Here is a 12,856-nt window from a genome sequence, read left to right as displayed (position 1 = left end):
GCGCCGCCTTCGGCGTGTTTGAGCCCCAAGGGGAATAATGTCTGCTCCTGTCGGGGCAGAAGTGGCAGCGGGTGGGGGGGTGGCGGGGTGGGGCTTCTTTGCAGTGAGTTTTTGGGCCTTCATACAACACAAATTTATTCTCTTATGGTTCTGGCAGTCAGAATCTGAAATCTCTCTGGGCTAAAGTCAAGGTGTCGGCAGGCTGGTCCCTTCCAGAAGTTCTGACGGGAGAATCCATTTCCTTGCCTTTTGCAGTTTCTGGAGGCCGCCTGCATTCCTTGGCTTGCGACCCCTTCCTCGAGTTACTCCGATTTCTTGCTTCCGTCACCACATCTCCTGCTTCCTCTCTGAGCTCCTGCTTCCCTCTAATAAGGATCCGTGTGATTATATCAGGCCCGCCTGGATAATCCAGGACAGTCGCCTTGTCTAAAGACCCTTAATAACATCTGCGAAGTCCCTTTTGTCATATAAGGTAATGGTCGCAGGTTCCTGGGATTAGAACACGGCCATCCTGGGGGCTACTCCTCTGCCTACTGCAACAAGGCTGCAGAATGGCGACCCCCTCCTGGTGTTTCAATGATTGGGAGAAAAAAGGCTGGGGATTACCTGCTTTGGGTTCAGCCGGGCCCTTCCTAACCTTGTATTTCTAAGGTCTAGGCTTCACCAACCCCCTCCTTCCAACTAGAGAAACTCACTACCATGTCTCCTTGAAAGTCTGGTGACAAGCCTAAATCTAAGTGCTGGTGAGAAGTGCAGGGCCAGCCCAGAAGCCCCCTAGGCCAGAGGGTGCCTGCCCTAAGCCAAATCCTGCTGGCCGCAACGAGCCCACGGCTGGAAAGGGACATAGAAAAGGGTCTGGGGCCTGCCGAGGGTGCCAGGGAGGCCATGGGACGGGTGAGGCCTGCTAGGATAGCGCGTTGGCCAGAGCTGGTGAGGCATGGCTGCGGCGCCGTGGGAGCCGAAGGAAGACGCTGTGGGCTGTGGTCCCGGCCCCCAGGGATGATGGAGACCGCGGCTGGGAGTGGCGCTGAGGTCAGTGAGAGAGCATCTCTGCCTCGCAGCAGCTGGGGGCGAGGGCCTCGGCAGACGAAGTCCCAGGCACTGGGCTTTTCCTTTGTAATGAGAAGGCAGTGGGGCGGGGGAGAGTGGCGGAGCGGGAGGGCGGGGAGCCTCTCTTGCTACCTCTTCTCCATGTTCTGCATCTGCAAGCTGAGGGAGGTGAAGCTGGCCAGCAGGTCGGTCACTTCATCCACCTGCGGGATGAAACCGAGGCTCTGTTATGGGGTGCCCCCGGGTCCCCCAAGCAGCACCACAGGCATGGAGTGCAGACACTGTCTCTCCCCGCAGGGCATGTGGTGGCTTCACCGTGACTAGGGAGCAGCTGTCCGAGGCTGAATCCTTGCTGCCAGGTGGTCTCAGACCGCCCCAGAGAGAAGCGCCAGGGCAGCTTCAAAGGAAGTGGACAGAGGCTCTGAGGTCCACAGTGGGCGACAGGCCCGCAGCCACGCCTCTTTCTCCTGCGTCAGAGCAGGGGTGGGCTGGCCCTGAGGCTCCGGCCAGGGTCCAGGTGTGGCCCTGCAGCCGCGGCTCACCTGCTCTTTGGTGCTTGTCATCTGGAGGCGGGTGCAGAGGTCATCCAGCCGCTCCCGCTGCTCGTGCCGCCCCAGGCGCTCCAGGTACTCCCTCAGCATCTGGATGATCTGAAACCAGAGGGTGGGCTGAGGCTGTGCTGGGAGGCACAGAGCGGCCTGATGCTGCTGCCGAGGGGCACAGTGGAACAGGTGCCAGCTGGGGTCCGCGTGAAGCCACCCAGGAGCCCTGGTGCCGGAGGCGGATGTGTCTGTGGTTCGGGCAGCACCTGCCCAGGGTTTGCTCGGGGCCGCAGGCTCAGCTGAGGGGGGCGCTCACCTGCTTTACCTCCAGCCGCACGGCCTCCAGGCACTGGGAGTGGCCTTCCTGCAGGATGTTGAGCTTCGACTTGGCCAGGTGCAGGGGCGTGCGGCCCGCCCGGTCCAGGGCATCTACCCGGGCCCCTGTGGGAGCAGGCAGAGGTGAGCATGCTGGGGGTGAGGGGGAGAGAGGAGGGAGAAGGGGAGGGGACCACTCACCTCCTCGCAGCAGTGTGGTGATGACAGGGACATGGTTGGTGCAGGCCGCTGAGGGAGAAGAACAGGGACTGAGAGTCCAGGACCACTGGGGCTCGGCCTGGGTGCCCACCAGAGGGAGCAGGACTGTGTCTCTGAGGGTCCCGATGCCAGGTCACGCCCCCTGAGAAGGCATCACAAGGCAGCAACTGGGAGGGACTCAGTGATCAAATCCGACTCCCTCCCTGTACAGCTGGGGAAACTGAGGCTTGGAGACGGGACCTGCCTCACCGTGAGCCACAGCATGAGTCAGCCGCAAGGTGGGAACCTCCCCTAACAGAGCTGCTGCTGAGTCAGTTCAGGTTGTGAAATCAGCTCTGCTCAGGGCACAGCCAACTAGTGATGGATGGGGACAGCCATGGGACACAGCCCAAGGGGAGTGTGGCCCTGGGGGCTCAGGCTCCCCCCAGATGATAGGAGAGCCTGCTGGGAGCCCGTAGGACCCCAGGCTCTCCATCAGAGGAGCCTGTCTGTGCTGCAGAGGAGGGTGTCTTGGCAGCTTGCCAGGCACTGACCCAGGTGCAGTGGCGTGTTCCCCAGCCCATCTCGCTGATTGGGGTCGGCTCCATGGTCCAGAAGCAGCTGCACTGGAAACAGGAAAACCCAAGAGGAGCTGTTGGGGGCTTCTATGAGCAGTACCCTAACCTGCACCCATAACCTAGCTAAAGAGGCTCACTCAAAGTGGGGAACACTGAAAGCTGACACAGTCCCCCATGCTGTTTCATTCACTCACTCACTGGCTCATTCGCCCCTAAGCTCATGTGCAGGACTCTAGGGCCAGGAACTGAGGATTCTGGGAGGGCCCCCTGGCCTATGCAGGTATTACGGGACTGAGACTTCAGGGGTTAAAGAAAGTTCTTCCAACATCAGTGGCTGCTGGTGAAGGCTCTCAAGGGCATTTTCTGCCCCTTCCACAGCCAAGCACCATAGTGGGGATTAGGCCAATAGAAGATGCTGAGCACCCCCTCCTTACGAGTCTCTAGGTCACATCAGGGGTGGGCTGTGGTATCACCAGGGCTCGCCAATTACCCAGCTGGATGTGCAGGCAGACTAACTCATACGAGGAGGCCAATCTGAGCCTCACAACATATACAGAAACTAATTCAAGAGGGACCATGGACCTAAATGTGAAAGCTATAACAGTCAGGCCTGTAGAAGAGAACAGGAGAATATTTTCATAACCTTGGGATAGGCAAAGATTTCCTAAACAGGTCACAAAAATACTAACCATAAAAAAGAAAAGATCGATAAATTGGAATCATTAAAATTAAGAACTTGTGGGACTCTCCTGGTGGCGCAGTGGGTAAGAATCCATCTGCCAATGCAGGGCACATGGGTTCGATCCCTGGTCCAGAAGATTCCACATGCCGTGGAGCAACTAAGCCCGTGCACCACAACTACTGAGCCTGCGAGCCACTACTGCTGAAGCCCGCGCTCCTAGAGCCTGTGCTCCGCAACAAGAGAAACCACCGCAATGAGAAGCCTGCGCACTGCAACAAAGAGTAGCCCCCGCTCACCACAACTAGAGAAAGCCCGTGCGCAGCAATGAAGACCCAACGCAGCCAAATATAAATAAATAAAAATAAAATTAAAATTAAGAACTTGTGTTCATCAAATGAGAACATTCAGAGAACAAACAGGCAAGCTGAGAAAAAGTCATTTATATTTAATAAATGATTTATATTCAGAATATATAAAGAATTTCTACAAATCAATAAGAAAAAGATAGGCAACTTGTTAAAAAAAAATGGACAAGAGACTTGAACAGATACTTCACAAAAGAGGATACAAAAATGGCCAATAAATACCTGAAGATGTGCTCAACATTACTGACCATCAGAGAAACGCAAATTAAACCACAAGGAGATACCACTATACCAGAAGGGCTAAAATTTAAAAGAGATCATACCAAGCATTGCCAAGGATGTGGGAAAATGTGGAACTCTCTTACAGTGCTGGTGGGAGTGTATATTGGTAGAACCATCATTGGGAAAAGTTTGGTAGTACACACTAGCTAAACATGTGTGTACCCCAGTGACCCAACAATTCTAACACAGATAAGTGCTTATATCCATCAAGTCACATGTACAAAAATGTTCCTAGCAGCTTTGCTCCTAATAGTCCAGACCTGGAAAAAACACAAATGCCCATCAATAGTAGAATGGGTGAACTGTGGTCCGTCACACAATGAAACACCAGCCAGCAATGAGAGCAAAGAACTACCGTTACTCACAACCTTCAGGGATGAGTCTCAAGAATATAATTCCTTTTTTTTTTTTTTTTTTGGCCACACAGCATGTGGGATCTTAGTTCCCTGACTAGGGATAGAACCCTCCCCCATGCATTGGAAGCGCAGAGTCTTAACCACTGGACCACCAGGAGAGTCCCTCAAGGATATAATTTTGAGTGAAAGAATTCAAGATACAAAAGAGTGCATACTCTGTGCTTCCGTTTATGTGAAATTGAAAAACAGGTGAAACTAATCTATGGTGATCAAGGTCCACGCGGGGGTGAGGACTGGAAGGGGCATGAGGCAGGCTGCTGGGCGCTGAAAATGTTCCATATTTTGATCCAGGAGGTGGTTACAGCAGTGTACACACACAGAAAGCTCACTGTTCATAAGGTATACCACATCCAAAACAAACTTATAAAAAAGGGGGGGCTGTCCCACTGCTGCCCTTAGCACTGAGTAAATGTTGCCTGAACGTCTTGAAGGACTGGTCCGACCTCAGAGGCAATCATATTCTTTCCCCAGGTGGACCCCTGCCCCGGTCTGGCAGTGCCAGTTCCACAGGCTAAAGGAGTGAGGGGGGCCGGGTCTTCCTATCCAGCACCCGGCTGAGCAGACAGCAGATCCTCCCCCAGCCCCTCTGGAGTGATGCTACTCGCCCAGCCTCCCTCCCTCCCCCTCCCCAGGACTCACCAATCTGGTCATTGCCGTTGCAGGAGGCAAAGTGTAGGGCTGTGCGGCCCTTGTCGTCAGCTGCACAGGGATCCGCGCCATCTTCCAGCAGCTGCTGCACTGACACCACCGAGACCGAGGGAGCAAGTGGAGAGAGTGGCAGTGTTAGCCAGGCTGCAGCCCCCGGGGATGGACGGGGGTGCTCAGGGGCCCTTCCAGGCAAGGCACTGACAATGTTTGGGAGAGCTAGTCCCTGCTAGATGCTGGCCCCATGGGGACTGCCACGACAAGGGACTTGTTCTCCTGAGGGCACAACGGAGGGCCCGTATTCTGGGTGCTCAAACTACGTGTCTAGGGATAAAACATCACAGAAGAATCTCGGCCCTCAGGGTCAGAAATTTGGGAGTCATGGAAATCCCCAGCATAGACTCTGGCCCCGCCCCTCTAACTGCGTCTGGCTACACATCCATTCCAGCTGGCCACAGCCGAGCGAGCTGTGGGCTGATTCTTACTTTGCTCCCAGGAGGCAGCCCTTTAGAGTGGACAGAGCACAGGCTCTGCCACACAGACCAAGTCCCAGGCTAAACTAAGCAAAAAGGAAAGGAGTTCATTGGCAACAGCCTTGGGCAGTGGGAAGGCCTAGATTTGGGCCCCCATTCACCAGCAAATGGGAGGAATCTCTGCCCTGCTAACCTCCAGAGTTGCTGTAATGAGAATAATGGATAAGAAATTCCTTCCTGGAAAAGTACAGAGCCATTATAAAATGTGAGGCAGTATGTATTACACGTCCACGTCAACTGAAAGGCAGAAATTGCTGCCAAACATCATTTAGAGCAAGAAACAAAATGCTCTAGTAATCCCCCAGCAAACCTCTCAAGGACTTGAGTCCTTCCAAATGAAATCCAGATTATCTCCTGCCTTGTGAATCTCTCTCGTCTCCTCAAGCTGAGCGAGCTGCCCCCTCCCCTGCATCCCCACAGTGCCCCGTTCACCCTGCTGCTCTCATGTTAACATGCTGTGCTCTTTTACAGTAACTACGCCTGTAGACGGAGCACCAGCCAGGCACCAGGTACCTGACTGCCAAACCCCTCAACCACTCAGCACAGTATCACGTCCGTGGTACAGATCAGGAGACAGACTCCAGCCCAAGCCAACAGGAGGCCAAGCTGGGATAGGAACCCAGGTTTCTCTGGCTCGAGAACTTACACCTCTCCAACTAAATATAGGACTTAAGTTTCCTCGGGGTTTTTTTTTTTTTTTTTAGAAGTGGTGTGGCTTTATACTCTTCTTCTCCAACTATTCTGTAGGTTTTTTGTTTTGTTTCTTAATATCTTGGACCAAGATATGACTTGTCCTGCTCCACGAATGTTGCTGACGGACTGAATAAATGAACAAATGAAGGTGGTGGGACAGGTTTATGAGAGTGGAGGAGAAGGAAGAGCTTCCAGTCACCTCCGTGTTCATCAGTATCTTCACCAAAAGAGAGCCAGTACCCAAGAGATAAAGCGAAGCTAAAATAGTCAGTTCCATTTTTGTGATTTGTGCAGCTACAGCCTTTATGGAAAGCACTTTAGCAACGTCTATCAGAAGCCATCAGGATGTGCGTATCCTTTGATGTAACAACCCCATTCCTGGGAAATTATCTTAAAAATGAGAAACCAGTGTGCAAACATGTGACTGACTAAATAACTCTTGCTTTGTCCCTCTGAAGGCATCATGTGCATCCATTACAAATTGTGGTTATAACTGAGGAATGGAATTACAAGGTGATTTCTACTTTTTACTTTATAAGCTTCAAATAAATTGTACAGCTACATATTCATTCTATAAATAGGAAAAAATAATGCTTCCGTTTTGAAAAAACAAATGGTTATGAGGACTATGAAAAATGTTTATGATACACTAAACATTATGCGGGCTACAAAATTGTGTATACAGCACAGTTTGCAAGCCCTTCAAGAAAATTCCTCTGCATAGGAAAAAGGACAGGAAGGATATTCACCAAAATATTAACAGAGATTCCTTTGCTGACATTAAGGATGTTTTTCATGAAGATTTTTCTAATTTTCAAAACATTTTAAACGCACATATTATTTTCACATTTAAAATCTTTTAAATGATTATGAATTCACAGAAAGGCACTTACGATTTAACAATAGCAGGGTATAAATTTTACATCCACTATAATTGCTAACCTATACCAAAAAAACCAACAAACATGCAGAGAAAGATTAAACAAAATGCTAACCATACAGGAAAAGGAATGAAGAGGCTAATCTACAGCCAGTTTCGCTGTCAGAGTCCTGCAAGAGCCTGGTAAATCTAAGAGCCACTTAGATTTGAAGATGGGTGTGTCACAGACTCTAAATGGAAAATTACAGCATTTCCACCAAAATAATAAAACCACCATGTGGACACCTGATCAAGATAAACTAGACGTGGGACTTCCCTGGTCGCGCAATGGTTAAGAATCCGCCTGCCAATGCAGGGGACACGGGTTCAAGCCCTGGACCAGGAAGATCCCACATGCCGCGGAGCAAATAAGCCCGTGTGCCACAACTACTGAGCCTGCGCTCCAGAGCCCAAGAGCCACAACTACTGAGCCCAAGTGCCACAACTACTGAAGCCCACATGCCTAGGGCCCGTGCTCTGCAACAAAGAGAAGCCACCACAATGAGAAGCCCTCGCACCACAACGAAGAGTAACCCCTGCTCACCACAGCTAGAGAAAGCCCGTGCACAGCAACAAAAACCCAAAGCCGCCAAAAATAAATTAAAAAAAAAAAAAAGGATAAACTAGAATATAGCCAGTATTTTATAAGTATAAATGGAGTATAACCTGTAAAAATTGTGAATCTCTATACTGTACACTTGTAACTTATATAATATTGTACATCAACTATACTTCAATTTAAAAAAGAGAGAGGGACTTCCCTGGTGGTCCAGTGGTTAAGAATCTGCCTTCCAATGCAGGGGATGCAGGTTCGATCCCACATGCCACGGGGCAACTAAGCCCACATGCTGCAACTACTGAGCCTGGTGCTCTATAGAGCCCGTGTGCCACAACTACAGAAGCCTGTGTGCTGCAATGAAAAGACCCCGCATGCCACAACCAAGACCCAATGCAGCCAAATAAATAAATAAATAATAAAATTAAATTAAGAAATAAATAAAGGGACTTCCCTGGTGGTCCAGTGGTAGAATCTGCCTTCCGATGCAGGGTACGTGGGTTCAATCCCTGGTCAGCGAACTAAGATCCCACATGCCACGGGGCAACTAACCCGAGCGCCACAACTACTGAGCTCACACACCTCAACTAGAGAGCCTGCTTGCCGCAACCTACAGAGCCCACGTGCCGCAACCTACAGAGTCCATGTGCTCTGGAACCCGTGCGCCACAACTACAGAGCCCACGTGCCCTGGAGCCTGCGTGCCACGACTAGAGAAGAGAAAACCCACACGTCGCAACTAGAGAGAAGCCCACACGTCACAACAAAAGATCCCGCATGCCTCAACTAAGACCCAACGCAGCCAAAAAAAAAAAAAAAAAATTAATTAATCTTTAAGTAAATAAATGACAGAAAGAAAATAAAAGAAAATAAACCCATTAAAAAAAAAAAGATAAACTAGACTTTCTGTGAAATGGAAGTATAATTAAAATATTCTCTGGCCACACACTCGAGATATTAAAAAGAGAACACATCATTTTTCCTTGAAAAGCTATATAGGTTACTACCCAAATGTTCCACAATATGAAAGTTCATGGAAAAGAGATAAAAGTGGAGAGCGTTGAAAACCCCTCCAGTTTCCAGGCCTGCTCACTATGCTCTGCCAGGGATAAGGGACCCACTCAAGGCCTGTGTTTTAACGCCCAGTTCCCTGAGGGGAACGACCTTCTCTACACGCCTGTTATAAACAGGCTCTCCTATCCCTCGGCTGACTTTGAAGATGAAGGTAGAAGACTACGAGCCAAGGAATGCGGGCAGCCCCAGAAGGTGGAAAAGGCAGGGAAACAGATTCTCCCTTGAGCCTCCAGAAAGAAATACAGCCCTGCGGACACTTTGATTTCAGCCTGGTGAGACCTGTGTTAGACTTCCCATCTACAGAACTGTCTGATGATAAACTTGTGTTGTTTTACAACATTATCTTTGTGGTAATTTGTTACAGCAGCCAAAGAAAACCAATATACCACCTTTCCCTGATTCACGGAAAGAATTAAGTCAGTGGATACAATTAAAATTGTTTTCCTATAACTTGTCTTGTAGCTTTGATGCTGCTACTGCCCTGTCAGCTAGCAAATGGTGAAGAGCAACAACAAAAAACAGAGTGGTGTCCTGCTAGGAGCCCCTCCCATGCCTTTCAGATGTTCTGTCAACTAAAGTCTGAAAACCACTGACCCAACTACCACAAGGCCTCAGGGAGCAGTTGAAGGTGGTGGCTCTCCTGGCACTTCAAATTGACTATTCATTCCCATTAAACACAAGTTCCAAAAAGCTCCTACTCTGCGGCTGGGTGCCAGGGATACAAAAGCAGACATGGTCCCCACCACCATGGAGCCCACAGGGTGATAAACGCTATGACATCAGGAAGTACAGGGTGACAGGGAAGCATGGGAAGAGTGAGCATCTGAGCCAGACTTGTCATCTGCAAGATGACTGCAGTTATACAATAAGTACAGTGAGCCTGGTCCCAGGGGTGAGCCAGCAGAATTCAAGCACTGTCTTCCCAGATATTGGTTACCTGGATTTTTCCTTCCCCGACCAGACCAGGGAGCTGGACTCACTCTGCACACTCACCTGTTTCCACATCGTTGGCATTGGCTGAGTCCCTCAGCCTCTTCAGAGCTGTGAAGACAATAAGAGTGCCAGTTAAAAAAAAAAAACAAACCAGCAACGGCCATGATGAAGCAAAAAGTGATGGCTTCCTAGCTACCCACCATTCAGCCACAATAGCATCTAAAGAGAAAGAAAGGGGCCAGGATACAAGTGACACTACCCTGGGAACCAGGAGAAACCTGAAATGTGACACAGCCAGTGCAAAAGCCACATTTTGTAGCAAATCCTCCAAGGCCTTTGGAGCCAGATCTTGGCTCTGCCACTTGTCGGAGCTGGGTGACCGTGAACAAGTTAGTTAACCCCCTGGGCCTCAGGTCTATCACCTGCAAAACAAGGTTGAGCTCTTTCCTGACAGGCCTGAGTTGTTGCAAAGACCAAATGAGATGATTTACACGGAAGCGCTCTGTGAGCTGGTTACACAGATATTATATCCTCCTTCAAAACAGACCACTCCCAAATGACTTACTTAAATTTGATGATTCCTATGCAGAAACTTTTTTCTCCACAATGACACTATCTGTATATTAGAGGCTAATAGAAAGCAATGCCTTTATCATCAGAGAAATGGACAAAAATTGCAATTCATATATATAATGATTCCTTACATTCATACAGCACTTTCAAATTTTCTTTTAATCTTCGTAACAACACTAAGATACGAGTAGGTATTAAAGGGACCCTAAAAGTCCCCATTCTTAAAACTTTCAGGGTGTTGGTTTCCATGGCATCCATAAAATGTAAAAGACAATGTGGTAGAAGTACCAGAGCAGGAGTTCTAATACCAGCATAGCCAATTTCTAGCTATGTGACTTGGAGCAAGACAATTTCTCTGAATCTCAGTTTCACCTTCAGTAAAATGGGAACAGTATCTGGATCTCAGTGAGTTATTACGAGGATCAGAAATGACCACAAACCACCCAACAGTGTTTGGCACACAACAAAGGCAGAATAATAACTATATATTCCTTACCTTACTTAGTAACTCTAGCAACATCCCTGTAAAGCATACCATACCCATTCTACAGATGAGAAAACTAAAGCTGAAAGGTTCTATAGTTTGCCTAAGACCTAGATGAGATAGAAAAGTCCAATCCAGGTCTGTGCATTTAAAGAAATAAGTTGGTAGGACTTGGCTCTGATATAAAAATATTCTCCAGTATCCCATTTATTATCTACAAATAAACACCTGGAGTCAGGAAAAGTTTCTATTCAGGAACTACCAAATGTGAAAAGCCACCGGGACTGGTTCTGAGCAGGAAGACTACTTTTTTTACACTCCTGGTCCTTAGCAGCTATACTACTACTATTGATACTGAAAGTGGCCTCAGGGGTCGCTCCAGGTCCGTAGCTCAGACGTCGGAGGACACCATCCTGAACGGGCTGGGGAAATCAGGGCCCGATTCTCAGCCGAGGGCCAGCCCCGCCTCCCGCCGCGCTCCTCACCGTGCACCTCCTTGCCCGTGGGCCCGAGCCGGCGGTGGGGCCTGGCGGCGCGCCTCAGCCGGCCGGAGGGGATCTTACAGAGCAGCTCATCGCGGGGCTCCGCGTCCTGCTGCCACAGAACGTGAAGGTAGCGTAGCGGGGACTGGGCCCCGCCGGCCGCCCGGCCCGGGAGCCCCGCGCCGCCGCCCAGCGCAGACCCGAAGTCGGCGAAGGAGAAGAGGCCCTCGGGGCCCGTCAGCGGCTCTGGCGCCACCGCGCACTCGCCATCCGAGCTCGAGCGGCCAGAGCGCGACTCTTCGTCCGCGCCCCCGGCGGCAGCTGCCATGGCAACGGCTCCGTGCTGGCCTGGCCGCGGGAGCCTCGTGCTTGACGGACCGACCGACCCGCTTCCCTCCGCCCTAAGCCTCGCTGTCAGAGGACAAGCGGGCGGGCCTGGCCTGCAACCACGGCAACCGAACGGGGGGCGGGTTCGGGCCGCAAGCGGGGCAGCTCCGGACCAATGAAAACCCTTCCAGCCTAAACCCCACCCCCTACAGCCAATCGGGCGTAGCACGAGCCACAGAATTTGGTTCGCTGCAGCGTGACTAACGGATATAAGAACCAATCATAAATTTGAGATGCCCACGTCCTCGCCGTACGTCCCTAGGCGGAGCCAATAAAACAGCGGAGTTTAAGACACTTTTCTTTTCTTCCCATTTCTCCCATCGGATCAAGGGAAAGATAACGGGCAGATGCCCTAGCCAATCATGTTAAGATGATTTGCAGCCAATCACAAAGGAAAGTGAAGAAGCCAAAGGAAAGGGATTGAGAGGTAAGAAAATGTGTAAATCAATGACCGTTAAAAAAAAAACAAAACACACAGAACTTCCCACAAATACAGAGTGTAAGTAGGAAAGTGAGAATATGTTAAAATGTGGGGCTAGCAACACGAACTGTGGAGTGATAGTTTCTAAATGCGGTAGATCCCGTTCGTTCTCCCGGTAACCCTGGGGTTGATCACTGATTTACAAAGAATTCTATAATTCAACACCAGAGCGACCGACGCTTAGTCCGAGAGCCAGTCACTGACCCAGGTAATTCTCTGTGCTAGGTCCTGGACGCAGAATCAGACTCGGTGCCCTCTGAGACGCTCAAGTGGGATGGGAGAAGTTACAGCCGGAAACGGAAGTGTTCCGCAAGCAGCTGATGATGAGCTTAGCAACCCCTCCCAGGTGCACTGTTTTGTAGAATTTTCACAACCCTGAATCCCACAAACACTTCTATAAAGTGAGCAAGGAGGACCATCACTATTTTATAGACGAGGAGCTGAAACCAGAGAGATCACGGACTTGTTCATGGAGGCCCAGCTCTCTTGAGAGGAAGGCTGTGTCCCGGCAAAAGTTGTTCCTTGGGGCTTCCCTGGTGGCGCAGTGGGCAAGAATCCACCTGCCAATGCAGGGCACATGGGTTCGAGCCCTGGTCCGGGAAGATCCCACATGCCACGGAGCAACTAAGCCTGTGTACCACAACTACTGAGCCTGCGCTCTAGAGCCTG

At 50.3% G+C, this 12,856-nt stretch overlaps 1 protein-coding gene across 1 annotated transcript; it reads right to left on the bottom strand.

Moving 5' to 3' along the window:
• Positions 1 to 118: 118 nt before the first annotated feature.
• Positions 119 to 11,766, bottom strand: ANKRD54 (ankyrin repeat domain 54). Its single transcript, XM_082420072.1, has 9 exons — positions 11,323 to 11,766; positions 9,841 to 9,888; positions 5,068 to 5,166; positions 2,660 to 2,731; positions 2,109 to 2,156; positions 1,909 to 2,033; positions 1,593 to 1,700; positions 1,183 to 1,253; positions 119 to 365 (listed from the first exon to the last, which is right to left on the bottom strand). The coding sequence occupies exons 1-9, from the start codon at positions 11,645 to 11,647 to the stop codon at positions 158 to 160; spliced, it is 1,104 nt and encodes a 367-aa protein (XP_082276198.1). The 5' UTR covers positions 11,648 to 11,766; the 3' UTR covers positions 119 to 157.
• Positions 11,767 to 12,856: the final 1,090 nt, after the last annotated feature.

This window comes from Balaenoptera physalus, assembly GCF_965194825.1.
Source record: "Balaenoptera physalus genome assembly, chromosome: 13".
NCBI classification, from domain to species: Eukaryota; Metazoa; Chordata; class Mammalia; order Artiodactyla; family Balaenopteridae; genus Balaenoptera; species Balaenoptera physalus.
This window is presented reverse-complemented; position numbering and strand designations above follow the sequence as displayed.

What these genes read in the sequence shown, in the direction of transcription:
- ANKRD54 (XM_082420072.1), bottom strand. Translation starts at nt 11,647, where the DNA reads ATGGCAGCTGCCGCCGGGGGCGCGGACGAAGAGTCGCGCTCTGGCCGC. An exon ending in CACGGGCAAGGAGGTGCACG is followed by an intron (nt 9,889 to 11,322) that starts GTGAGGAGCGCG and finishes TTGTCTTCACAG; the next exon opens with CTCTGAAGAGGCTGAGGGAC. An exon ending in ATGCAGAACATGGAGAAGAG is followed by an intron (nt 366 to 1,182) that starts GTAGCAAGAGAG and finishes GATCCTTATTAG; the next exon opens with AGGGAAGCAGGAGCTCAGAG.